Source organism: Brassica rapa, chromosome A02 (assembly GCF_000309985.2).
Source record: "Brassica rapa cultivar Chiifu-401-42 chromosome A02, CAAS_Brap_v3.01, whole genome shotgun sequence".
Taxonomy (NCBI): Eukaryota; Viridiplantae; Streptophyta; class Magnoliopsida; order Brassicales; family Brassicaceae; genus Brassica; species Brassica rapa.
The window spans coordinates 25,915,097-25,942,966 of NC_024796.2; the positions used below are offsets into that span (position 1 = coordinate 25,915,097).

The 27,870-nt window shown below is 34.4% G+C and overlaps 2 protein-coding genes, 2 long non-coding RNA genes and 1 pseudogene across 6 annotated transcripts; 4 read left to right on the forward strand and 1 right to left on the reverse strand.

The window, feature by feature from the left end:
• Positions 1 to 5,305: 5,305 nt before the first annotated feature.
• LOC117131791 lies at positions 5,306 to 8,644 on the forward strand. Its single transcript, XR_004455157.1, has 2 exons — positions 5,306 to 6,943; positions 7,228 to 8,644. It is a non-coding gene; the product is annotated as an uncharacterized LOC117131791 (long non-coding RNA).
• Positions 8,645 to 10,385: 1,741 nt separating this feature from the next.
• Positions 10,386 to 12,736, forward strand: LOC103854314. The gene is made up of 2 exons (XR_630513.3): positions 10,386 to 10,691; positions 10,779 to 12,736. It is a non-coding gene; the product is annotated as an uncharacterized LOC103854314 (long non-coding RNA).
• LOC103854313 (aquaporin TIP1-2) lies at positions 12,482 to 14,185 on the reverse strand. The gene is made up of 2 exons (XM_009131251.2): positions 13,574 to 14,185; positions 12,482 to 13,066 (listed from the first exon to the last, which is right to left on the reverse strand). The coding sequence occupies exons 1-2, from the start codon at positions 13,958 to 13,960 to the stop codon at positions 12,692 to 12,694; spliced, it is 762 nt and encodes a 253-aa protein (XP_009129499.1). The 5' UTR covers positions 13,961 to 14,185; the 3' UTR covers positions 12,482 to 12,691.
• A 9,286-nt stretch (positions 14,186 to 23,471) lies between these two features.
• Positions 23,472 to 27,817, forward strand: LOC103854310 (LOB domain-containing protein 24). Of its 3 annotated transcripts, XM_033284963.1 has the most exons (8): positions 23,472 to 23,821; positions 24,160 to 24,372; positions 24,513 to 24,969; positions 25,084 to 26,182; positions 26,254 to 26,364; positions 26,481 to 26,774; positions 26,858 to 27,100; positions 27,176 to 27,817. In XM_033284963.1, exons 3-4 carry the CDS (start codon positions 24,817 to 24,819, stop codon positions 25,294 to 25,296), a joined length of 366 nt encoding a protein of 121 aa, XP_033140854.1. In that variant the 5' UTR covers positions 23,472 to 23,821; positions 24,160 to 24,372; positions 24,513 to 24,816; the 3' UTR covers positions 25,297 to 26,182; positions 26,254 to 26,364; positions 26,481 to 26,774; positions 26,858 to 27,100; positions 27,176 to 27,817. The 3 variants fall into 3 exon arrangements, with proteins under 3 accessions (XP_033140854.1, XP_033140851.1, XP_033140853.1); XM_033284960.1 differs by having other exon boundaries at positions 24,160 to 24,969; XM_033284962.1 differs by having other exon boundaries at positions 24,168 to 24,969.
• On the forward strand, positions 26,091 to 27,817 carry LOC103854309 (annotated as a pseudogene).
• Positions 27,818 to 27,870: the final 53 nt, after the last annotated feature.

Below are 27,870 nucleotides of genomic sequence, written 5' to 3' on the forward strand. Positions count from 1 at the left end.
AAAAGAAAAATTCCTTAAAATACAAGAACTAATTTTCATTTGCTAATAAAATACACTAAATATTTTGGATCTCCGTTTAATACAGAAACTATGTTTTTCATTAAATGCACAAACTTTTGAAATTTACAGATTTTACACATCGATTTAGACGACTTTAATTATGTTTAACAGAATTTTCTGAGTTTGGAATCCTAATTTGTTCCAACCTCTCTTATTCTACAAACTAGGTTCTTCTTCTTTTTCGCTATGATTTTCTTTTATATCGTTTCGAAGTGGATTTGATTTTCATGTCGTGGAAAAGGATGAAAAGATTATGTAATTTTAAACGAGTTTTTGATTCCGGAATTAGGTTAGTGTTATGTGTTTCTGATTCTTATTCTTCGCTTTAGTTGAAGTGATAATGAATCTTTTAAATTCTGTTAAATATAGTTGACGTCGTCTAAATCGATGTGTAAAATCTGTAAATTTTAAAAGTTTGTGTACTTAATGGAAAACAAAAATTAGTTTATGTATTAAACAGAGATCCAAAATAGTTCATGTATTTTATTAGTAAATAAAAATTAGTTCACGTATTTTTAAAGAATTTTTTTTTACAATTTAATTACGTATTTAATTAAACACTAACGTCGTCACCACTGCTGTTAAACATAGTTGACGCTGCCTAAAACGATGTGTAAAATCTGCTAATGTTAAAAGTTTGTGTATTTAACATGCAACGAAAATTAATTCGTGTATTAAATAGAAATCTAAGATAGTCAGCGTATTTTATTAACAAATAAAAATTAGTCTCTGTATTTTAAAAGAATTTTTCCAAAATGAAACGATGATTTATCGTATTCTCTTCCATGACAAATTCCCGTATTCGATTTAAAGGTACAAGAAATTTTATTTATGCAATTAATTTTGGGAGAATTATACAAATGCACAGAGCGACACGTCTAGTATGGGTGGAGAGATATTGACGAGTAAATTCTGCGGCAGACACGCAAAGTGCCATTGATTCTCCCATTGAACAGGATAAGCCCATCTCATCATAAATGTTTGGACGCATATATACTTGACTTCCCATATATATATATATATAATTTTTTTAGTTACATTACAGTATTTACAAAATAAAGCATTAAACAGAACCGTGATTGATTTTTTTTTGATCTTTTTTAACCTGCTAGGCTGTAATATACTTGTTTTCTAAGTTGTCTTGATCAAAAATGTATTTTTGCATTAACAACCATTAATATAGATATTCCATTCGACTTTGTCACAACATTCCCTCATATAAGTTTCAAAAAAAATTCCCTCATATATAATATAACTGCTATTCCAACATCTTATATTGGACGTCCAATGTGTGCATGAAATGTAACGTTGTGGGTGATAAGAACATTAACCTAGATAAATCGTTCGGGTACAAAAGTCGACTACTTTTCAACACAATCCTTGCAAGTATCTGTTAGGATGAGCAGTGAGGATAGTTTAGAGACACTCCTATGCTCATAGACCTTTTCTATTAACCAGATATGCACCTTATGATCTTTGATCAGTAATATATCGGATGTAAGAAAACATACAGAGCTCATCTATACACAGCATCACCTAAAATTAGGATGTATTTGGTACTTTAAAAGGTATAATTAAGTTCATTTGTTTTCTTGGTCACAGAACACGGAACTTGTTCATACCAAATAAATCCTAACTTTAACCCTCCCCCAGTGAGCCCCATGCATCTAGTGATGACAAGTATTGGATGGATTGTGAATACGTAACGTGGGCCCAGTGAGACCCGCGAGGTGACTAGGATAACGAGTGGAGCATTGAGCAAGTTGGATGGAGTTTACAAATACAAGGCAAGTGCCGATTTGGACTGGCTTGGCTAACACGTGTATCCACCGAGGCGATTCCGGAATTAGGATTTTTGGTTGGTCCTTTCTATTTTGGTAGAATGTTATTCTTACTTCTTTTGATATGTGTGTGGGAATCTTTGGATCAGTTTTGAACTTTTGATACAAGTACAATATTATTGTTTGCTTTTTCGTTTAAGAACAAAAAACGGAGGAATAATTTTTTTTAATCAAGATGCTAACAACAACTGCAAAATATGATTAAACAATTAAACCAAGAATAAAGACATTTACATTTTTTGTTAACTTGATGGAGTGCTATCATTTAGTAGTTATAATTTAAAAAAAAACTATTAGATGAAATATAAATCTATTTTGGGGAAAAGCATAAGCCTCAATTTGGTAGTTTTGGCTAAGGTCAAAACGAATAAAGAACTAAGTTAAGTGACACATGTGACATGACATACATGCTGATATCACCGAAATTGTGACTAAAACATAATAAATTAGTAATGTTAATATCTACTGATCACTGAATAAGGTGTATATATATATAATATATTAGTGGCGTGAAAGATTGTGAAATCACAATACTTAAAATGCATTTGTACGAATGAGAAACATTCAACGCTCCAGTATAATACGACGCAGTTCGAGGATTGAACACATATATACATTGAAAAGAAAAATCTATTTAGTTAGCTCAATCAACAAATTAAGCCTAAATTGCTTTAAACTTTAGTTAGCTAATCAACAATTTAAGTTCAGCAATATCGCCTCTTAGTCTGGCTTATACCTTTAGACTTTTAACCATTTAATTATTACTTTTTTGATTATACTACTCTTCGAGTAGTCTAAATCGGCGTTAGAGTGTATTTAGAATATTAGGATTAACACAAAAACGCCACTGATTCGCGGTATGAGCTGATCTTTTATTTGGGTTTAGGCTTGCGGGTTCATTGAATTAAAACTTTCTATTTGTTATTTTTTTTTTGCTTTCACTGTAGTATTATGGATTTTCTATCGTTCGTGGATGCGACCAAGAAATTGTTAGTGAACCACACGATCTTTACATTTTTTGTGATTCTATTCATTTTCTTCTATATGTAATATTCCTAACCACTAGTCCACCATGGAGCTGGTATATTAAACACTTATTTAATTTAGAGGCTCTACCAAACATTTATCTCGCCAGCTCCGTAGATTTAGCTATACTACAGTGCACAAAGTTGCGTATAGACAAAATACACACATGAATTTTTTTTTTTTTTGCGGTGGGGTTTCTCAAACAGGCTCGCTAAGGAACGAGCAATATATTTCCTGCACCACTGCTCGTTTCGGGCCAGGAGGCCTTATTTCAGAAAAACTACCGGCATTTCGAAGAATCATCGTAACTACAATGACCTAAATGGGCTCTCAAAGTTTTCAAGTAATGTTAGCCCAATTCCATTTTAGTACTATGCAAGAGTTTAACTGTCATGAACAAATATCAACTGCAACATTTAACCTAGAATGTAGAGTCTTAATATAATGAACCAACAATGGGGGCTATAGTGCTTCAAGTAAAATATTGTACAATTGATGCAAGCTTGATTCTATGAATTGATGCAACAAAGATGAATAAGATATATGAAAATTGAATAAATTTATATTTTAGTTCATCAAAAAGATTTTTTGATTAAAGTTCATTAAAATAATTGTGGAATGTCTTCCTTTGAATTTCTTTTTAAAAAATTTTGTAGAATGAATGAAATGATTATTCATTTTCATCAAGAATAAATTTTTTTTTGTGAAATTGATTGAATAAGCCATTTGTATCATTTTATTCTAGATAATCCAGTTGTACCATTTTGATTACATTTAACAAAATTTTATAACATTTCAACGTTATTTTGATAGAATATTATTGTGTGTTGAAAGAACCGACCAAAATTCAGACTACACACACAATAAATGTTTTTGGGACCGCAAATTATTAGAAGGTCGCATTAGCTTAATTCATTAAAGAGAGATGTATATCTTGTGCTATAAGACTATAGTTGGACAGAATTATATTTTCCAGTCGACAAAGTTGGAGAGGATTCAAACCTCCTTCTTGGATAGGGTCGAGTCTGTATGTTTAATCGAAACTACATATATTGTAGTAATAATTCCAATGACTAATTCAACGAAAATCAGCGAGTGAACAAAGTTTTGAAATTTTTAATGTAGTAAAATTCTATAAATTTCTTTCAAAGAAAATTCTATAGATTTCTAAACTTTATAAATTAAAAGTTTCAGTCATATATGATTATCGATAGGTTTTAGCTATATAAATAAATATATAGTTACAGATAATATATAATATATATAATATATATAATATATATAAATAAATACTATTAATCCATAAGAGGTTTATTATAGGGCAATTGTCAATAATAGCACATTTTGAAGTTTATGTCTCAAAAATAGCACTAGAAAGAAAAAGTCACAAAAATGACATTTATTAAAGGGTAAAATATTCCTAATACCCTTGGTTTAAAATTAAATAAACAAACAAAAATAAATAAAAATAAATAAAATGAAAAAAAAGAAATTTTTTTTATAGTTTCAGATTATATGTTTCAGATTCAAAATTTTTATAATTTTTTTTTGAAACTTTTTCGAATTTTCTTTTTTTCAAATTTTCTTTTTATAATTTAAAAATACTTTTTGAAACTGTTTTTAAAATTTTTATTTTTTTATTTTAGTATTTTTTTTTATAAAATTTTAAACCCTAATTCCAAAACTCCACCCCTTAACTCTAAACCCTAAGGTTTGAATTAATTAACACAAGAGGTATAAGTGTATATTTACCTCTTTAATGAAACTTATTTTTATGACTTTGAGCCTTAAGTGCTACTTTGGGAACAAAAACTTGGTTTGATATTATCCTAGTCTTTTTCTCTTTATTATACGCAATATTATAAATAAAAAGCGGAAACGAAGAGCGGCATACAAGTGCTGGAAAACATCTGTGATGTTTTGTAGTATTTTTATTTACACCCCAAACTCAAACAAAGTTTATAAAAAGTGGTTATATTTTAAAACTTCATAAAAAAAATTAGGGGTTATTTGTGAAATAACCAAAAAAAAAAAGAAAATTAGTTTTGTAAAGAGAGGGTAGAGAGAGATAGGAAGAGAAAATAAGAGAGAGAGTGTAAAATTGGTTAGTTAGTTAATTTTGGGTTTTTGTTTGGTTATTGGATGCAAATTCTCAAAAAATTAAGCTAGTAGTTTAGTTTACAAAAAAAAATTAGGCTATTCACTGTTTATATGTGCTCCTGATATCTTCACACACACACATATATATATTCTTCAATATATATCAGTGGCCCTCATTTTAAATTGTCACGTGGTGGGGTGTAGGGCCTAACTACGTAAGAAATTGAATGTAGAAAATCCTGAAAATGATTATGTTTAATGGATGGAAAGACAGAGAGACGTGGACGTAGTTGGTCGGAGAATGACGGGGGAACGTGAACATGCCGACCAAACTTAAATATGTGATCTCTACGAATTATAATTTCTGAACTCTTTACATGCTCCAAACCGACCAAGTCATGTCCACTTTTAATTTTGTAAAATGAAAAACTATATATTGGCTTTGGCCTTTTAAAACATGATCAGAAAAATGAAGAAAATGGAGAGATTGGGAGAGGCCTTGCTAATTTATGACAATGGAAAATGACATTATAACAATTTAATATTGGAAAGTTCAGTGTTCCCACAAAAATAAGTAGAGTAATATAGTATATGTGTCTGCGTGTAGTGGAGACTGTTTTTTAATTATGTGGTAGTACATGCATGAATTTTTATCCGCTCTTCGGTGAGAGGGTTAAATATCAAAATGCATGTTTGTTTCGCTAAGAATTGCCTTTATGTTCGAATAAATTCATCAAAAACAAATTGTTGATGTGGTTTACAACCTAGTCCAGTTTGGCAAATTCTTTTCCAAGATGGGATTGTACATCATCTTTAAGGAGCATATCGGAATTACAATTATGATAGTCTATTAATCATAAGTTGGATGTTAATTAACTGATGTGTAAGTTTTAAGTTTGTTACTATACTCTCTCCCTCTTACAAAAGTGTCATTTTGACCATTTTCACATAGATAAAAAATGATTAAAATGCATATATATATATTTGTATCAATTGCACTTATTTAATTAATATTATTTAAGATAAATAAAATTATTTATTAGATCAATGGAATTTGTAACTAATATTAAGTTGAAAGTAAATAAGTTGCACTGAAATTCTAAAATAATATTTTCGTGGTAATAAGAAAAAAATATAAAAAACTCTTTATAAAAAAGAGATAATATAAGAGACACTGATTCAACATTTTTTTTTTGATCAAACACACTGATTCAACACTGATTCAACATTAATTTAAAATTTTCGTGAAAAGTTTTAGTTGAAAATATAGAACAAAAAAACACTGATCCCCTATATATTAAAGGAGAAGCACTTAAAAAAATTTCCTTAAAAGTCTAATCTGATGTGGCTTCATGAGAGGCTTTTATTTACAAAATTGCACACGTGTCACTTGGAGAACGTTTGTTAAAAAACGTATGTCTTAAATGCAAATATTACATTCCTTAATTATCGTGTCCCTTCACAAACATTATATTCACGTAACACCCAAAGTTCTCTTCTCCACCTTATGTTGGTTCTCCAAGCGTACGTGATGTGTTGGTGTTTGAAGACTACGTGAGACTTGATGGAGTTTTATCATATAAATTACGTTAAGAGATTGATTACTAGAACCACCTTCACCTTCATCATCTTAACGTGTTATAGAGACGAGATGTGTTCGCAGTCGAAGAGTACGTGAGAAAATATATAGACAGGCTCAGAGAAGATCATGATGATCGTGATAGAGTTTCCGGTACTCACGAGCTTTTGTTTTTCTGAGACAATCAATCGAAGTTCCTGCTAGGCTAAAACAAGATATACTCACGAGCTTCTAAGACAAGAAATCGAGGTTCACGGTTGAGGACCAGCATCTACTCGCACAAATCTCTGCTGGGGATGTGTTCAAGACGTTCGTTGTTTTGGTTACCACGTTTCAGGTTATCACAACTCTGTTTTGTTGCACAAAAGTGCATAAGATATACATAGTCTAAGACAAGACTTGCAAAATACTTGCAAAACAAGCAAAGTAAAAAAACAGTTGACATAATGAGTTGGATGTTTCGTAATCAGAGGCATCACCGATGTCGTTGGTGTTGTAATTGTTCACAGATTTTTCTGATTCCATCGTTAATGGTCTGTCTTTGTTGGTGCTCTGTTTTTTTTATTTCTCTTAGTTTTTACTCTCATGACTCTCTTTGAAATAGTGTTTGTGAAAGTGCAGGAAGGTGGAGGAGGATAGCTTTAATAGGATTGTTTGAGAAAGATGTGAAAAAACAGGAGCCTCATGTTGGACACGTTCTGTTTTGTTGCTGTTGTTCAACAAAGATGTCAGTTTAGTACCAAATTGGAGAAGTTTTGCTTTTTGCATGCTCATATTACCAAGGGAAGTGGTCCATTTTCTGATAGACCGTGGTCAAAGTTAACAAATAGCAGTAGACAAGCAATGGACTTCGCTCCCATCTGGCATCCCACCTGGATTCACACGTTATAATATTCTTTCGATTTATGTCGACTGGAATGTTTATTTTTTTTGGTGTAAAAGTTTTTTTTTGGGTCTAATCGATTGAAATATATCATAGTTTTATAATTTAGCTCATTTTTATTGGATCAACATGATAGTTTTGAAAAACATTTCTTAAAAATAATAATAGTAATAGGTTTTAGTTTTTGTTTTTAGTTCTCAAAAAAATTACAAAAAAAAGAAATGAGAAACAACAACAGAGGATGATGAATAATCAATTATAACAAAATTGAAAAATCAGCTACGTGGGATGAATAATCAAGTAAAACAATTACTTGAACACTACTCATTTCCTTAATCTTATGCATTTGAATATTTTGTGGCTCAACCAATAAAAAAAGAAATACAAGTAAAACAATTACTTTCCTTAATATTACTCAGAAAAAAATTCTAATGTCGCTTTTTGCATGTCTCTTTTTTTCACGGAAATAATGACATTCCCTATTGCTTTTTAAATAAAAGTTAAACAATAACTTGACCACTACTCATGTCCTTATTCTTACGAAGTTGAATATTTTGTTGCTCAAACAAGTGTATATAGTGTTTCCTAAACACTCAATCCTACGTATATTTTATAGTACATGAAGTTTTGACCACTATTCTTTCTGATCGAACTCTCATTTGTGTTATGAAGTTTGGGAAAATAAAAGTATGGAAAGGTAAACTTAGGGGTGTTCAATCCGGATATCGGTTCGGTTTCGGTTCGGTTTTTTCGGTTTTCGGTATTTCGGTTAATAAAATATAACTACCATTCTAAATCCATATTTACTTCGGTTCGGTTCGGTTTATATACCGTCGGTTTTCGGTTTATTAGGTTTTATACCAAAAAACATAATTATTTAGTTTGAGATCATATTATATGAATTTTAGAGTCATATTGTCAACATAGTCATTTATTAAAAATATATTACATGTTCAAATAAATGAACAAAAAAGTAAAAATGCTTCTACCATCAAATAAAATAATCAAATCTATAACTAAAATCAAAGCTTGAAATTTTGAAAATAAAAATATGAAACAAAACAGAAATATGAAAGAAAAGTTTTTTCACTCTTCCCTATTTATTGTTGATTAAAGTCATGCTTTTTCAATTGAACACGAAACTCTGTTTGTTTACAGATAAGAAAAAAGTTGTAAAAATTTTCCATTAATTATTGTCCATCAAATTTATAATCTTCATATTAATTTAGTGAAGACTAAAATAAAGCAAAAAGATCAAAAGAAGACTTAGAAAATAAGATGTCTGAATTGCGATGTATTGTTATTTAATTATAGTTCAAGTGTTTTACAAATTAAGGCTCTTTATTACTATAAAATTATAGTAATAGTTATTAACACAAATTTAACTTATGTAACAAATAGATTTTTATGTATTGTTATAAAATAGATACATATTTACGTGTTTCTACTTTTAATCGGTTTTGTTCGGTTTATTCGGTTTAATCGGTTATATACCAAACCATATCCAAATCCTACGGTTTTTATAAAATTATATCCATTCGGTTTATATGGTATATACCAAAACCAAACCATATTGTCTATTTCGGTTCGGTTCGGTTTGGTATGGTTCGGTTTTACCATATTGAACAGCCCTAGGTAAACTTCTTTATTTTCATTAGGTTTCTTATTTTTAATGATCTTTATAAATAGGGTTTTTAGTAATTAAACCCCTCAACTAAAGATGAATCGTAAAAAAAACCCTCAACTAAAGATCCTGTAAAATAAATCCTCAACTTTAATTCTGTTAACATATGTTACCCTCCGTCTAAAAAACCGTGCCGGAGGGTGACATATGTTAACGATTTATAAGTTGAGGGTTTATAATGTTGAAAACTTAGTCGAGGGTTTTTTTTACGATTCAAAAATAGTTGAGTGGTTTTATCACTAAAAGTCATTAACGGGTTTTTAAGTTATTTATTATCACTTATACATTGTTTTAGATTGATGTGTAAGCCTTTAAAACTAATTTATATTTTTAATACATTAATCTATTATAAAATTAATTTATACATCTTAAATTAATAATTTTCAACACGACTTACAACTTATTATAACTTCAAAATATTAAATTATTTAATATTTGGCAATAGTGATATAAAAAAGTTGTGTGTTTATATCGTCATTGTCAAATATCAAATAATTGAATGTTTCTAAGTTATATTAAGTCTTAATTAGTGTTGAGGATAATTCATCCATGAAGTCAATCTTTCTATTTGGAGTAGGACATATTTTTTCTTCTTTTCATGATTTTCGTCATCCGGCTCATACTTTCCTATTTTCCTATATTGTTCTTGATTTATTGTATTACTTTATGTTTCAAATATATTATTGATCAAGAAAATAAAAATATAACGTAGTTATTCCGAAATCAATGAGAATAAAAATAATCATGTATTATTTTGGAAGAAGGGGGGGGGGGGAAGTATGAGCCGGATGACATAAATCATGAAAATAGAAAAAAATGCGTCATACTCTAAATAGAAAGATTGACTTTATGGATAAATTATTTCGACACTACTTAAGACTTAATATAACTTAGAAACTATAAATTATTTCATATTTGATAATGACGATATAAACACACAAATTTTTTTATATCACTTTTGCCAAATATCAAATAATTTAATATTTCAAAGTTATAATAAGTTGTAAGTAGTGCTGAAAATTATTAACTTAAGATGTATAAATTAATTTTATAATATATTAAAATTTATAAATTAGTTTTAAAGGTTTATCAATCCTAAAACAATGTATAAATAATAATAAATAATTTAATAACATTTAATGACTTTTAGTGATAAAACCCCTCAACTAAAGATGAATCGTAAAAAAAACCCTCAACTAAAAATCCAATGAAATAAACCCTCAACTTATAAACCGTTAACATATGTCACCCTCCGTCACGGTTTTTTAGACGGAGGGTAACATATGTTAACGGAACTAAAGTTGAGGGTTTATTTCACAAGATTTTTAGTTGAGGGTTTTTTTTACGATTCATCTTTAGTTGAAGGGTTTAATTACTAAAAACCCTTATAAATATGATATTCTTATACATGGAAAACATGTTCTTCTTAAAAGATGAGCGAAGCGTATGCAATGCATACAATGTGTCTGCCGTGTCCCTTAATCCGTCTATTCAAGAGGTAGAAGCTTTTGCCAAATTGTAAGTTTGTAAACATTGTTTGGTAAATAATCGAGTTTATTTTTTTTGAAAATTTTATATCAGTACTGATTTTCATAATTTCATTAGGTTACCAAAGGAAAATATATCTTTGGCAACTGTGCAGTCTAAACCACTTTCGATGGTGTCAATGATGTCAGAAGTTAACGGAAAATACCGTATATATCACATGAGTGTTCTAGAGTGAGCCCAACCGAAAGCCCATATAAGTATTTCTATTATCTCTACTTCCCTTCCGATCGAGAAGGAAGATTGCAGAGCTCAATTTCAAATGGGGTCGATTCTGGGAGATTTTCCGTCCTTCGATCCTCACAATTTCAGTCAACATCGTCCCTCTGACCCTTCTAATCCCTCTGTAAATCCTTCCCTGATTTTGGCTTTTAATCATTTTGAATTTGTCTAAAATCGGATATGAGAATAATATGAATTGAGACTTGGTTTGTTCATTGAGATATTGGAAGAATGTTATTGGGAGGAGGGGGCGATGAAAATTGATAGACATATATATATTATTGAGCTACACCTATGTTATACATAATCATAATATATACAATCAACATATTTTTAGATATCTAATCCCGCACAAAGTGCGGGTTACTACCTGATTTCAAGATTAATTTACAAGTCATTTTACTTCTGGTTTTTCTTGTAAACTGCCATCAATGCCAAGGCATATAAGTTAGATTAGATTTATATGGAAAGAACAGAAAGGGAAGGTATGAGAAATTAAGTATCTAAGTAATGGTGCGGTGTACGAATGGTCCAATGTAGCACATGGCAATTTGCATCTTGTACATACGAATGCATATCTCTGCATGTGTGTAAATAATATTGTCTTCAATTATTTGATCGTGGTTTGGTATGCCTAGACCCTAGATGATCGTGTTAGTTATAGCCTATCTTTGCAAACTTGTACGATTCATATCACAAGAAAAAAGAAACAGATCTCTGTAATCAATTCGTATAACTTTTGGCCGACTAAACCGGTCTCTACACCGCACTTTGTGCCTTTGGGATCTTTTATTTTGCCCAATATATACCATTACCTCATAAGTATGAGAGCAGTTTATGTTTTTTTTAATCCATTTCAGCTAGGAGATGCTTATTCTGCAATAATTAAAGTCAAACGATTTCAGGCAAGATCAGATCTTTTGGCTCTCGCATAGTGAACTACTGTAATCTGTATTTGACACAGTTTTCGTTAGATATTTATTTTTAACACAGCTATGTAAACACATGGTGTGGATAGGTCTTAGAAGTAGATGGATCGTGTCCACTTGTTTCACGAACTTCCCTATCCAATTTACCCCACAAGGATTTAGCGAATCTGCCCCCTTCCATCTATCTTCTATTCACGTTTCGAAAGCAAACAAAATGAAATCAAAATGACGAAAGTGTCCATACATATTCCCGCCGAAATGTTGGAAGAAGAAAATAATAAATCGTGATTGGATGACATGGAGCAATCCAACATATCATGACTTGTATTTTGTGGAGTTATCTGTGTGTGTTTTCCGAAATGAATTACATTAAAATATGTAATTCAAACATTTCTATATATATATATATATATATATATATTTTTTTTTTTTTAAATTAGCTAAAGCTTTACGACGACAATAAAGTTTATGTTATATCTCGTTGATTCTTCGTTGTTACAATGACATTTTGCTCATTATTTCCCATGTTTGTAACTGGATTGGCTAGTCAATAATATATTGACTGTTTTCTAAGAATAGCTAATAAGGATAAGTTTAAAAAAAAACAAGAAATCAAGAAGAAAATATAACGTAGAAGCATGCATAATTCACATTCGTCTAAAAAGCCTTCAAGGAAAATTACAACTCCAACAACAAACCCAAATACAAACATACATCAACGGACAAGGATTCATCTAAAAAGAAGATCCAACGGCCACATAGAAATTCAATTACGATGCGAAATAAAAACAAATCATATTACAACAGTAATTTTCAGCGTCTTCAGTAATCAGTGGTGGGCAATTGCTCGTGACCGTTTTCGATGATGTAAACAAAGTCGTAGATGATTCCGGCGAGTCCACCACCGACAAGAGGACCAACCCAGTAAATCCAGTGGTTACTCCATGACCAGCTCACGACGGCTGGTCCGAAAGCGACGGCTGGGTTCATGGAGGCTCCGCTGAAAGCTCCACCAGCGAGGATGTTAGCTCCGACGATGAAACCAATGGCGATGGGTGCGATAGTTCCGAGGCTACCGTTTTTGGGGTCGATGGCTGTGGCGTAGACGGTGTAGACAAGCCCGAAGGTCATCACGATCTCGAAGACGAGACCGTTTAAGGTTCCAACTCCTGCCGAGAGACCGAACGCTGGAACTGCCTGAAAATTTAATGTTTTTAAAAAGGTAGGTTTAGTTGCTTGACGGAAAAGTTAGGTCAAAAGCGTGGTTTTAGTTGGAATATTCATTATGGATAACATAACAAACCGAACAAAAAAAAACTGGTCCAAATGAAGTTTTAGTTAGTTTGATTGTTTGTTGCACAAAAAAAAAGTTAGTTTGACTGTTTTGTTTTTCTATGTAAATCAATATTAAATCCACGAAAACATAATTTTCTCATGTGAGTTAAAATACATTTCACTAGAAATTAAGCATGAACAATTAATTAATTCGTACTATGTGATTTAAATTCAAGATAATATTAAAACTGAAAACCTCAAATTAGCTAGATAAACCGAGCATATTGTTTTAGGTTTCTAACCATAAACTAAAATTAGCTACATACACCGAACATATTGTTTTAGATCCATTCAATAGTTTAATGGCTAATTTCTGAAACCAAAACATTAAACCGATTTAGTATAGTAATAATAAGTAAAAGACGTTACCAAGCCACCGGTGGCGAACTGAAGGAGGAAGCAAGCGACGACTGAGCCAAGAAGCTGAGCAATCCAGTAGAGGAGACCACGGAGGAGAGTGATGTTTCCACCGAGGAAGGCACCGAAGGTAACGGCAGGGTTAACGTGTCCACCGGAGATGTTGGCACCGACAGAAACAGCGACGAAGAGACCGAAAGCATGAGCTAAGGCAGCGGCGACAAGGCCTGAAGGAGTGGTGGCTCCATTGTCAGTGAGCTTGTTGAAAGCGATTCCTGAGCCTGAGCCGGCGAAGACGAAGATCAAAGTCGAGATAAACTCAGCGAGGGCCGCCCTAAGTGCGCTGGGGTGAGTCACTTCTTCTTGGACTCCGCCGATGGCGATGTTTCTGGTCGGCATGATCGGAGAGAATTAATTGGTTCGAGGTTAAAACGTATTGAGAGTAGTGATTGGTCTGGTTTTCTTTTGTGTGCTTAGGTGTATATATATAGCCAAGTATGTGTGTCTTATGTCAAAAGTGTAGATAAAACCATTTCTTCTCTGTCATACAAATAATAGTTTTGTTATTATGAAATATGGGAGCCAAAATAGTTTAATAGAAATACGAGAACTTATAAGGAAATTTGAATGTAATTGTTATTGAGAAAACCTAACATACTTATACATGTTGCATTGTCTTTACATATCTTACCATTTGAGTTGTCTTTCTACAATAGTCGAATATTTCTCTTGCATAATATACATTACCATTTACACTATTTTTTAAGATTAATAAGAGACGATGTCTTGTGCTATTTATATTTTCTGCTGTAATAAAAAGATCACATGCTCGAAAAAGTTATTAAGCCAAATGATTTAGATATCAAAAAACCATATTATGACAAAACTAGCACATAAAGAGAAAATGACTAAATTAAAACTAATTAAATGATAAAATGACTAAATCATTTTAAAACCTAAATTATTACTTCAACTCCACCTTCTAAATAGTAAATAGTAAACTTAAATTCTAATCACTAAACTCAAATTTAAATATAAATAATAAGTCTTTTTTAATTTTTAATTAATGTTATTTTGGTAGTTTTGTGTGTGCTAATTTTAGAATAATAAGGTGTTTTCGATATTCAACGATATATCTTAATGTTTATATTGAAATGAAAGTAAGAACTTGTGGAAATGGTGACTGGCTAATAAAAGGTCATTTAATAAGCAGGAAAAAATAAAGAGGAATTGAAATGGATTAGGGGTTCCATTAATCGCCTAGTTGGATTGATCGGTTGCAAAATTGTGATACGGTCGAACCGGACATAAAAACCGGCTAGCTATCAAACCGCGACGATTAGGGACAATTAATGAAGGAGAAGTCACATGGTGGATCCCGCTTTGATCACGTGTCGGTCGGTTTATAGCGATGATTGGTTAGTGAATGGGATACAGCTGGCTATGTCACTGACCAATCACAACTGCCAGCCTGTCCTTTACCCCTCCCACTCTTTAGACCTTACCTTCCTTAATTTTCCCATGTTTTTCTTTTTCATATTGTGCCCATATTCATATCTTCTGCATATTCTGATTAATTGTTTTCATCTTCCTTTTTTGAATTGTTTCTAATAGTTTTTTTTTTTACTTCTCTTATTCTTGTAGAGTATGATTGGTAACCTCTCAGAGTAACCAAGTAAAAATAACATAGAAGTTTTTATTGTATATCATAAATAGAATAAATATTTACTTTGAATTTAACTTTATTCTAGATTTAGCCAAAATTTATCAATTAGATAAACTAACACTTTCACCATTTCAGTTAATTACTATATCAAAGGAGAAAAGCACACTAACAATTTTACTCTAGATTTTATAAGAGAAATGCATTTACTCTATTTTTTTTCTTTTTAACCTTTTCATGGTGTTAAAAGAAAACCTTTTTCATTTTGACTTTTATTTATTCTACTTTACTCTTATAACCAGAAAAAAAAAGAAATAAATTAGAGTAAATAACAACAAAATGAAAAGTATAAAATATTGTATTTTGTTTTCATTCTTTTATTCTAAATTTACTTTTAAATAAAAGAGTAAAAAATTATTTTACAAGCATGAAAGACAAACAGAAAAGTGAAGTAAAATCAACTAAATATTTTTTCCATTTGATTAGAAAAATGTAGAGTAGATGATGTTTTTATTCTCTTTTTATTTTCACCTTAGTTGTGATATACAGTCACACCTATACTGTTATAACTCTAAATTTCTCTCATTTTTTTTATAAACTGTTTTCTATATGCTTCAAAATGAAAAAAAAAGAGTTACCCTTTTATAGGTTCTGTATCTTGTTTTTTTTTTCAAATGATAAACTAATTCGTAAATAATTGTTAATTTTTATTTTGCTTTCCGTTTTTTAAACTAAAAATACAAACAGTAACAATAGAAACGAAAAAAAATGTGGCACTTGGTGATAAAAGCAAATAATATATATTTTCAGCAACTACCGTTAAGAAACCAAAACATTTCTGTTCAAAATATTATATATGACCAGAGATCATTAGTTTAACTGGAAAAGATTTTGGCTATTGTTTCAGAGGTATCCAGTTTGAATGACTGCTGGGACGAAATTAATATAACATACTGTGATTTCGGATTATATGACCTATATACACACCAAAATATCCTTAATCACTATTGTCAAATCAAACTAATTACAATAATGGGTGGGGGGGGGGGATGTGAAACTTTTTCTTTTCTCCATTATCGCCGGCCTGACACAATGGCCGGTGGCGATTTTGACCTCGTAAAGTTCCCAACAATTTTAATCAAATAAGAACTCTTATATAGATTCTGAAATTCGTAAAAGCTTTATATCAAATTACCCCTTAAGTACGCATAAGAGCTAACAAACGTAGTGAAATTCACGTTACCATTTGTGAAACTTATCTAGAGCATTTGGATCCCAAAATGGAACTTACATAAAGTAACTTACCAACAAATAAACACACACATATATTGTCAGAATTCTATATGACAGATAAAAAACCTCCAAAAATAATATTGTCGTATAGCAATCATTACAGAGTTTTATTTTATGAATTGGAATAACTATGTCTCCATAGAAATGAAAAAAAAAAATGATTGATCATTGAATGATTAAAAAAGAAAAACCTGATTAATTTAGACCGCAAAACGCTAAAAATAATACTGAGCACTACGTCACAAAATTGAAAAGCAGAATATGCTTTTGGGATATGAGGCTAACCAAACTAACGCTTTCAGAATTAATCAAATGACAGAAGACAAACAGATTAGGTAAAGTGTATAAATAATGAGAGCATCTAATCATTTTTATAAAATTTAAATACTTCCTTAAGCATTAAACAACAAAACAAGAGGTCGCCGTCGCTTATACGTGCACCGTGCATGTGCAAGTGTATATTTGGATTCTTTTTAGATAGGGTTTACAATTTTCAAAAGTTAATCCATCCCTTTACAAGACACGAGAAATGGTATAGTAGTGCTCTTGTCTCGTGGACTCATGTTTAGTTAAAGCTACAGCACTTGCTAGTTGCTTCGAGCCGAGATATCTAATTCTTGCAATGAAATTTCAAATAACCTTTAAAGATATAATTATGATTTTCGTCAAATTAATATATTTCATGTTTTTTCCGGTCCAACCTACATTATAATTTGATTAATATCATGTTTTTCTCTCATTAAATGTATATTAGGAGAAAGAAGAACAAGGCAAAGATTCGAGATTAGAATACTACTAAACAGATAACGTTTTATATGTCTAAGTACACGTAGTGGACAAAGAATTGAGATTAGAATACGAAGAATGACTTGGTATAGGGATCAACAAGATAGGGCTATTGTATAAACAGCTCATTCCAAAATAAGTGGTTAGTATGTAAGTGTCACTTCGCATTTTAAAATCGTGAACCGGCGATGACTAATTGTACATTATTAATTCTTAAGTTGTATCCTTTTTCTATTCATTGTCAAATAATATTAAAATATGTTTCTATTCTTGTATTCATCCAAAGAAAATTAATGAGGTTTGTATAAGTCTCATCAGAGAACTGCACAATAATTCGCTTTGACATATCTAACATCTGATCATAGAGAATAGAAAACCTCAGACATTAAACCAGAAATGTCGCGGCATTGATATTGTATGTAGAAAAAATAAAGATATGGACTTGTACCATTATCTAAGTCTAACACTTCCAAACCTGGTTTGTTGGGAGTAGACATACATATATATCCTTCTATATGATTTCAATTTGAACATTGTTATGAATTTGAGAAGCAAAACAGACTCATTAATTAATAAGAAAATTAACAGATATCTTGCTACCATCTTCATCTAGGGGGTAACTCACATCAAGCAAAACATGAGTGAAGACTGAAGAGGAACGTTTCTATTTCTGAGACAAACAAGAAACCATGACTAGTTTACTTCATAACAAGACATTAAAATGAATAACGAGCTCAAAATGCAAAAGAAAAAGTATACCATCAACTAGGTTCGCCACTGCCATCAGTGATGAAAAGTCTTTGTGCAAAATTCAGGATTCAGAAATAAGAGAGTAGCATTAAACAGGAAACAGAAGCCATTTTTTCCCAGCTGAACATTTTCAAACTCGTTTCAAGTTATCAAATACCAAAATTCTTTTTTTGAATTAATGTTCAATTCATTCAAGAAAAAAACCTTTTTACAGAGTATGCTACATAATTTGAGAGTTTTTTATGAGAACTGAAACAGAGAACAAAACAGAGTTTATCTTACTGTTTTCATGGCTTTAGTATACTTGCAAACGTCCACGTAACCTGGAGATACGGTTTCTTACTGCTTTATCCACGCCTTTAATCAAAGTTGCAGGACTATAAAAAACAGAGAATAACGCAATGCATGGAATATACACTTACCAACAAACTGAACATAAATAAAGTGAGAAAGAAAACAGAGAAAATGTGATCAATGGATAAAAATAGAACATGCAGATGCACTCACACACCCAGCCACCCACACAAATAAGAAATAACTTGGAGTGGCTATTGGGGATATATAGATTATATATGTTAAGATAATCATGGACGTAGGGATAAGTCTATATTCCTAGATAGATAAGTCCAAATCTGTTAGTGAGATTGAGATTGCGATCCTTCTCGTGTTGTATATATACTTAGCCATTGGCTTTCTAATAAAGCAAGCACATACAATACACAAATCTACATGGTATCAGAGCAGAAGATCCTTAAATTTTGATCTTTTGTTCCTTACTTGAAAGTCATGGCTGAAGAAACTAGTGCTGCAATCGTTCTCAAGAAGGATGAAGTGATATCAAGCTCACCTTACTTGTTGTATGGTTCCGATAATCCAGGAGCCAAGATTTCTTCTGTTCAGTTGAATGGAGAAAATTATAATGAATGGTCTTCGGAGATGATTAATGCTCTGCAAGCCAAAAGAAAATTGGGTTTCATTAAAGGAACTCTGAAGAAGCCGGATGAAACGAGTCCAGATCTGGACAACTGGTTGACAGTTAATTCTATGATAGTGGGCTGGATTAGGGCTTCTATCGAACCGAAGGTGCGCTCCACAGTCACGTACATTACGGAGGCGTACCAATTGTGGGAAGACTTGAAACAGAGGTTTTCCGTGGGGAACACGGTTCGTGTTCACCAAATTAAGGCACAACTTGCTTCGTGTAGGCAAGATGGACAGTCCATATTGGACTATTTTGGAAAGCTCTCAACGTTGTGGGAAGAGCTGCAAGTCTATCAACCGATCCATGCATGTACGTGTGGAGCTGCGGCTGCTATAGCTAAAGAAAGGGAACATGAAAAAATTCATCAATTTGTAATGGGTTTGGACGATTCACGATTTGGTAACATATCTACAAACGTGATTGGTCTCGACCCGCTGCCTTCTCTTGGAGAAATTTACAATAAGATGGTGCGTGAAGAACAGCGGCTGGCGTCTACAAGAGGTCGTGATCAACAGCAAGAGGCGGTTGGTTTTGTGGCTCGCCAGGGTTCAACTTCTACCCGACAGGATGAATCTGTTTCAAACAAAGGAGACAACTCGATCTTGCGTTCTCGTGCGATCTGTTCTCATTGTGGACGTACGGGCCATGAGAAGCGCGACTGCTGGCAGATAGTTGGTTTCCCTGACTGGTACAATGAACGCAGTGGTGGTCGTGGACAAAGTACTGGAAACAGAGGAAGAGGTCGTGGAGTGAATGGTCGTGGGCGTGGTCAAGCCAATATCGCTCAAGCTACAAGCTCTAACTCATCCTTTCCAGAGCTCACTACCGATCAATGGAAAGTGCTCAGTCAGATGATCCAAGAGAAAGCCGGTAATCCAGTGTCTGATAAGCTATCTGGTAAGAAAACTTTGGGTGATGTCATTCTCGATACAGGTGCTTCACACCACATGACAGGAAATCATGCTCTCTTGACTGACATTGAGATGATTTCTCCGTGTTCTATTTTCTTTGCTGATGGGAATAGAACGTTTGCAGTAAAGATGGGAACGTTTTGCCTGTCTGATAAAATTAAACTACAGAAAGTGCTTTTCGTTCCCGATCTAAACTGTACTTTGATTTCGGTTGCCAAACTCTTGAAGCAGACAAATTGTTTCGCGACCTTCACTGATACAATATGTGTTTTGCAGGACCGTTTTTCGAGGACTCTGATTGGAGCCGGTGAGGAACGTGATGGTGTGTATTACTTTACGGATCTGGTCTCAGCGAAGAGTCATCGGGCAGTTGGAGGTTCTGATCATGTCTTGTGGCATCAACGTTTGGGTCATCCGTCGTTTTCTGTGTTTTCAGATTTATCTTTTGTTTCTAAACCTGCTAGCTCGAGTCCATGCGACACTTGTTTTCGAGCTAAACAAACACGTGATGTCTTTTATGAAAGTATCAATAAAACAACAGAGTGTTTTTCCCTTATTCATGTCGATGTGTGGGGTCCTTACAGAGTTCCCTCTTCCTGTGGAGCAGTCTACTTTCTAACCATAGTAGACGACTTTTCGAGGGCGGTTTGGACGTTTCTTCTTCTGGCAAAATCAGAGGTTCAAGTGGTTCTCAAGAGATTCTTGGCATATACAGAGAAACAATTCAAGAAACCAGTAAGAACAGTACGTAGCGACAATGGGACAGAGTTTTTAGTTCTCTCGTCATACTTTAAAGACTTGGGCATCGTTCATCAAACCTCCTGTGTTAACACTCCACAACAAAATGGTCGCGTGGAGAGGAAACACAGACACATTCTGAATGTGGCTCGAGCGATCTTGTTCCAAGCTAATCTTCCGGTGAAATTTTGGGGAGAGGCGATACTTACCGCTGCACACTTGATTAACAGAACTCCATCTTCTGTTCTTAATGGCCGATCTCCGTATGAAGTTCTCCATGGTGTCAAACCGGATTATGGAGCTTTGAAGGTCTTCGGTTCAGCATGCTATGTTCACAGAGCCTCTCGTGATAAAGATAAATTTGGCCAGAGAAGCCGCTTATGTGTGTTTGTCGGTTACCCCTTCGGCAAGAAAGGCTGGAAAGTGTTTGACATCGATCGTAATGAGTTTCTTGTGTCTCGTGATGTCGTGTTCCGTGAAGATTTGTTTCCTTTTGCAGAACCAAAACCTGTTCCACCGATCACGCCTTCACAGGAAGTTGTTACTGATACTGATTGGATTATTACACCGCTAGACGAAAGGGGGAGCAATGAAGCTCCAGTAAGTTCTTCGGAAACAGAACAATCCGCTCCGGTTGGTCCTTTGGAAACAGAACGTCCTCCTGTTGAAGCTCCATCGTCTTTACTTCCTGCAGTCCCTGCAGTCCCGACGGTAGTCTCTCCTGTTCCAGATACGGTTATTGTCTCAGATGGTTCCTCTTCACCTCCTGAACCTGTCTCATCTCAAACAGACTCGGTTCCAATTCCAGAACCACCAGTAATTGAAACACTTGGTAGAGGTCAACGTGAGAAAACAAAGTCTGTTACACTTCGGGACTATCTTCTCTACAATGCCACGGCCGAACCAGAAAGTAATACACACTATTTCATCTCTCCCTCCTCCACATTAGAGCCCTCGTCTTCGGTCTCAGGTAACTCCTTGTATCCTCTGACTGATTACATTACTGATGAGCAGTTTTCTACTTCCCATCGAGCTTTTTTGGCAGCCATCACCAACTCCTCTGAACCAAAGAACTTCAAAGATGCTATGCAACATGACGTATGGAAAAAGGCAGTTGGTAAAGAAGTTGTAGCTCTCGAGGACAGTAACACTTGGGACATCACTGAGTTACCACCTGGGAAAGAGGCAATCGGCTGCTTATGGATTTTCAAAATCAAATACAATGCAGATGGTACAGTCGAGAGGCATAAGGCTCGTTTGGTTGTCAATGGCAAAAGTCAAATTGAGGGTGAGGACTACAAAGAAACCTTTGCTCCAGTGGTCAAAATGACTACCGTTAGAGCTCTATTGCGTATTGTTGCAGCCAAACAATGGGAAGTATATCAAATGGATGTTCAAAACGCATTTCTTCATGGTGATCTAGAAGAAGAAGTGTACATGAAGCTGCCTCCTGGTTTTAGGCATTCTCATCCTAACAAAGTGTGTCGTCTCCGAAAGTCTCTATACGGCTTGAAGCAGGCTCCAAGGTGTTGGTTTAAGAAACTCTCGGATGCTTTAATACGTTTTGGATTTGTTCAGTCCTATGAAGACTACTCTCTCTTCTCTTATGAACGAAACGGTCTTGAGCTTCGAGTTCTAGTCTATGTCGACGATTTACTTATCTGTGGTAGCGACCCTCATATGGTGAAAAGGTTCAAAGAATATTTAAGCAAGTGCTTTGCAATGAAGGACTTGGGGAAACTAAAGTATTTTCTTGGCATAGAAGTCAGCAGAGGTCCAGAGGGAATATTTCTTTCTCAGCGCAAATATGCACTTGACATTATCGCAGACACAGGCTACCTTGGTTCTAAACCAGTGGCGACTCCTTTGGAACAGAACCATAACCTTGCCAAGTCGAAAGCTCCACTGCTTCCTGATCCGACTAAATATCGTCGTTTGCTAGGACGCTTGATTTATCTCTTAAACACTCGTCCTGAGTTGAGTTATTCAGTTCACTTGCTCTCTCAGTTCATGCAAGCTCCTACAGAAGAACACTGGTCTGCTGCACTAAGAGTTGTACGATACTTGAAGGGATCACCAGGACAGGGGATACTTCTTCATTCAAACAGTGATCTCACGCTCACCATTTATTGCGATGCAGATTGGAGTGGTTGTCCGCTGTCTCGGCGTTCATTAAGTGCTTGTGTTGTTATGCTTGGTGGTTCTCCCATTTCTTGGAAAACAAAGAAACAGGACACAGTGGCAATGTCATCCGCAGAGGCTGAATACCGCTCCATGGCTGTTGCTTTGAAAGAAACAAAGTGGATACGACGTTTACTCAAAGAACTTGGTGCAGATCAACTGGAGCCTACACGATTCTTCTGTGACAGCAAAGCGGCTATACATATCGCAGCCAATCCAGTGTTTCACGAGCGTACCAAACACTTAGAACGTGATTGTCATTCAGTTCGTGATGCTGTCATTGCCGGTCTCATTGTCACTCAACACATCAGTTCAGGTTCTCAGGTTGCAGACATTTTAACAAAAGCGCTCGGACGTGTACCGTTTCAGACTATAATGTCCAAGTTGGGCGTTATTAATCCACACGCTCCAACTTGAGGGGGAGTATTGGGGATATATAGATTATATATGTTAAGATAATCATGGACGTAGGGATAAGTCTATATTCCTAGATAGATAAGTCCAAATCTGTTAGTGAGATTGAGATTGCGATCCTTCTCGTGTTGTATATATACTTAGCCATTGGCTTTCTAATAAAGCAAGCACATACAATACACAAATCTACAGTGGCAGAGGAGAGACTAATGATGTCTCTCTAATCTCTTCATCAACTCTTGCGCCAACAATTTCATCCATGTTTCTCTTCCTGGTCTCGAAAGACACCAGGTCTGCCTGCAATCATTTTAAATGCATGTGCTCGGATCTGACCTCATGACACAATCTCTTTGGTTAAGATTCATACATGGTGGCTGAAAGTGATGATCATTCATGAAGCCGTTTAGCAGCCATGCTCCTAACTTACACCAGCTGTACTTTTGGCAAGCATCATGTATCCTTGTCAACATTTGGATAGGTGGATCAAAAGGCATTATTAACAGGAGAAATTATTCAAGCTGATGCAAGCAACATTACTTACAGTTAAGTTCAACCCTACATATTCATTATAACTCTTTACGCGCTAACACAAAAAAAAAAAGCATCCAAAACTCAATCCTCTCACCTCCACCTCACGTTCCTTCCCTGGTTACCACCATCACTGACCCTCTCTCTCGACTCCTGAAATCAAATTCCATTATGCAACTCCATTTTCATCATCATCATCCATGGCCCATATCTCATCCCTCTACCTTCTCCTATTCCGTCCCCATACATCTAATTCCCTCTTCTTAAAACATGACTCTTCCATCAGCAACTAGAGAAGAGACACCCTAGTCCTGCTATTTGTTTTATGCCATGTCATAACTTATGTGCACAGCTATGCAGTGACAAGGAGATAAGAACATGCGTATGAATGAATCAACTACGAATCATGTTAACTCAAGTGAAGACTTTCTTGGAAAACTCTTGGTTTGGCGACCACCAGTGGGTATGGAGAAGAACCGGATCTTTTGGCTATCTTGACACTGTGGTTGGGTTTGGTTGGAGAAGCACTTTTGTTACAAAGATAGTGAAAGAGATTATGGTTTTGGTAATGTTTCTTCTCTCAGTTTTCCTGTAGTTATACATGTATACATATTGTAAGGAGACGACATCATACTTCATTGTGGATTAAAAAAAAATTAACGTCTGGACTTATATAAATCACTTTGTTTTGTATTACTATTGTAGTTATGTTACTGAAAAAATAATTGGAGTTGTGAGATTTGGAAGATCAAGAAGCTGCATCTAACGGTAATATATTCTAACTAGCCATAATGATTATTAATCAACATTCATAATCTTGCCTTATGTAAATGTCATCAAAAGTTTCATAAACTGGAAAGTAGCCGTTGGATCATTGGAAAAGAAAAGGAAACAAAAGAGAATACAAATAAGTGAAAGATGTGCTGAATCTTTTTGAAATAAGTCCAATCCTTGTTCTTAGATTTTCACAATCTTTTTGTAATCTTTCCTCTCTCTTTAGAAATCTGTGATGAATCCTAAAAGATGTGCTGCTTGCAGATATCTGAGAAGAAGATGTCCAAAAGATTGCGTTTTCTCACCTTTTTTCCCTCCAAACAATCCTGAAAAATTTGCATGTGTCCACAGAATCTATGGTGCTGGAAATGTTTCCAAAATGCTTCAGGTATGTAAAATCTTTTTTTGTGTGTGTATCTTTTCTCAATCCGAAACTAAGACAATTGCATTAGTGGTTTATATATAACAGTATGAATATTGATGGTTGATCTTTTTTTGACAGCAACTTCCTGTTCAGACAAGAGCTGAAGCAGTGGAATCTTTATGCTTTGAAGCAACATGTAGAATTGAAGATCCTGTTTATGGATGTGTAGGGATGATTTCTTTACTCCAAACTCAAATTCAGAAAACTGAAAGGCTTTTGGCTAGAACTCAAGCTGAGATCACTGTTTCTCAAATCAAACATAGCCAAAACCAACATTCTGAGTTTATGTAATATCTAAGTTTCATCTAATAAATTCCAAATAAAAGTTTTCTTCTACATCTCTTTTGCTGATTGGGTCTCTACTCTCTTGTACGCATTTGTATCCAGAAGTTGCTTGTCTCGTAAAGTTTCAATAGAATATGTGTGAAAAGTTAATGTTCTGTCTTGAGAAAAGTTAACACTACAAATTTCAAAATCATCTTTCAATGTTCAATGACTGTCTGTAGCCTTGTTTGCTACATATCTATTAGTCATTGTCGTAAAGAATGTGAGTCTTTGCACTGAATCTTTGCTGCTGTTGTTGAATGGTTTTTCTAGCAATGTTGATACTTTGATCTTGACTTTATCCTCATTAATTTTCTTCTCACAGTATGATCTTTGCATGATCTGCAACCTTCCAATTTTTGAATAACTAGCTTTAGCTTTAGGTTTGTTATGCAATGCAATGTTACTTTCCTTACGTTTCTTTGTTTCAGACAATAGTTGTAATGTTCTTGTATGGTTCAGAATCATATGATAGTTTTGTGTGTTTATAGTAAACTTATACAGACCTCTGCTCTAATTGGAGAACCAGCCTTATCTTTATTTGACCGTGACCACACATATACTATGAAGAAATAATCCCAAAGTGAAAAGCCAAAAAAAAAAATGAGGTCAAGGATTGATGTATTTGTGATCATAGAAACATTGAGAAGATTACAAAGAGAGTGATTTGATAACCACAACCATACAAATCAGTAAGAAAGTTATCCAGAATAATCTTCTTTGCCTCCAACTCATCATTTCCTTTTACTATATTACCACATCTTTGTTACAAACACATCTTTCTAGCATCTGCTGCTACTTTCTGGTCACCATGGCTTCAGCTACTTTCTCTGTTCCTAAACCATCTCTTCAGGTACCTTCCTTCTTCTTCTGACAGGCTCTTAACAAGTTTAAGTAAATGTGTTTGTGTGTTTTGGTCTTCAGGGTTTCACAGAGTTCTCAGGATTGAGAAGCTCCTCTGCTTCTCTTCCCTTCGGCAACAAGAAACTTTCTTCCGATGAGTTTGTCTCAGCTGTCACTTTCCAGACTTCTGCAGTGAGTTCTCTGTACCTTCCATGTTCTGCCTTGTCACACAAACTAGTACTTTTCAAAGAGCTGTCTCATTCATCCACCATTTGTAACTGATCATGTTTCTACCATATGGGAAGCAGTGGTGGATACAGGAAAGGTGTGACCGAGGCTAAACTAAAGGTGGCCATCAATGGATTTGGTCGGATTGGGAGGAACTTCTTGAGATGCTGGCATGGTCGCAAGGACTCTCCCTTTGATGTCATTGCCATCAACGACACAGGCGGTGTCAAGCAGGCTTCTCATCTCCTTAAATACGACTCTACTCTCGGAATCTTCGACGCTGATGTGAAGCCTTCTGGAGACGCTGCTCTCTCTGTTGATGGAAAGATCATCAAGATTGTGTCTAACCGCAACCCGTCTCTTCTTCCCTGGAAGTAAGTCAAAACACACTGTTCTGTGTCTGAAGTTGATCAGTTTTTGTCCGAAAGGCAGATAATCATTTGAATGGTTTTGTTAGGGAGTTGGGAATAGACATAGTCATTGAAGGAACATGAGTGTTTGTGGATAGAGAAGGTGCAGGGAAACACATTGAAGCTGGAGCCAAGAAGGTTATCATTACAGCTCCAGGCAAAGGACATCCCAACTTATGCTGTTGGTGTCAACGCTGATGCTTACAATCCTGATGAACCCATCATTAGCAATGCTTCTTGCACTACTAACTGTCTTGCTCCCTTTGTCAAAGTTCTAGACCAAAAGTTTGGTATGCAGCGGTTTCTCTTTAGTCCTTTCAGACCAATGATACTAGTAACTGATCATGTTTTGCTAACATTTTCAGGTATCATAAAGGGTACAATGACAACAACTCACTCATACACCGGAGACCAGAGGTTACTAGATGCTAGCCACCGTGATCTAAGGAGAGCAAGAGCAGCTGCACTAAACATTGTTCCCACATCTACAGGAGCAGCTAAAGCTGTGGCTCTCGTGCTCCCTAACCTTAAAGGAAAACACAATGGAATAGCTCTCCGTGTACCGACACCAAATGTCTCAGTGGTTGATCTCGTTGTCCAGGTCACCAAGAAGACTTTCGCTGAGGAAGTTAACGCTGCTTTCAGAAACTCTGCAGAGAAAGAGCTTAAAGGTATCCTCAAAGTCTGTGATGAGCCGCTTGTGTCTGTTGATTTCAGATGCTCAGATGTGTCCTCGACCATTGATTCATCACTTACTATGGTTATGGGAGATGATATGGTTAAGGTGATTGCTTGGTATGATAATGAATGGGGTTACTCACAGAGAGTTGTTGATTTGGCTGACATTGTTGCCAACAACTGGAAGTGATTTGTAGCTTTTGAAACCAAAACTTGTCTCATGTTTTCTCCTTTTTTTACATTCTGATTCTCAAAATATCGGTCAAGACTGTATAAACTATAGCCCTGAGTTGTGGATTTGTAATAAAGTTAAAACTCAATTCAAACTTGGTTACATTTGTATCTTTTTAAACATTACCGAGTTTACTTATAGCATGTTGAA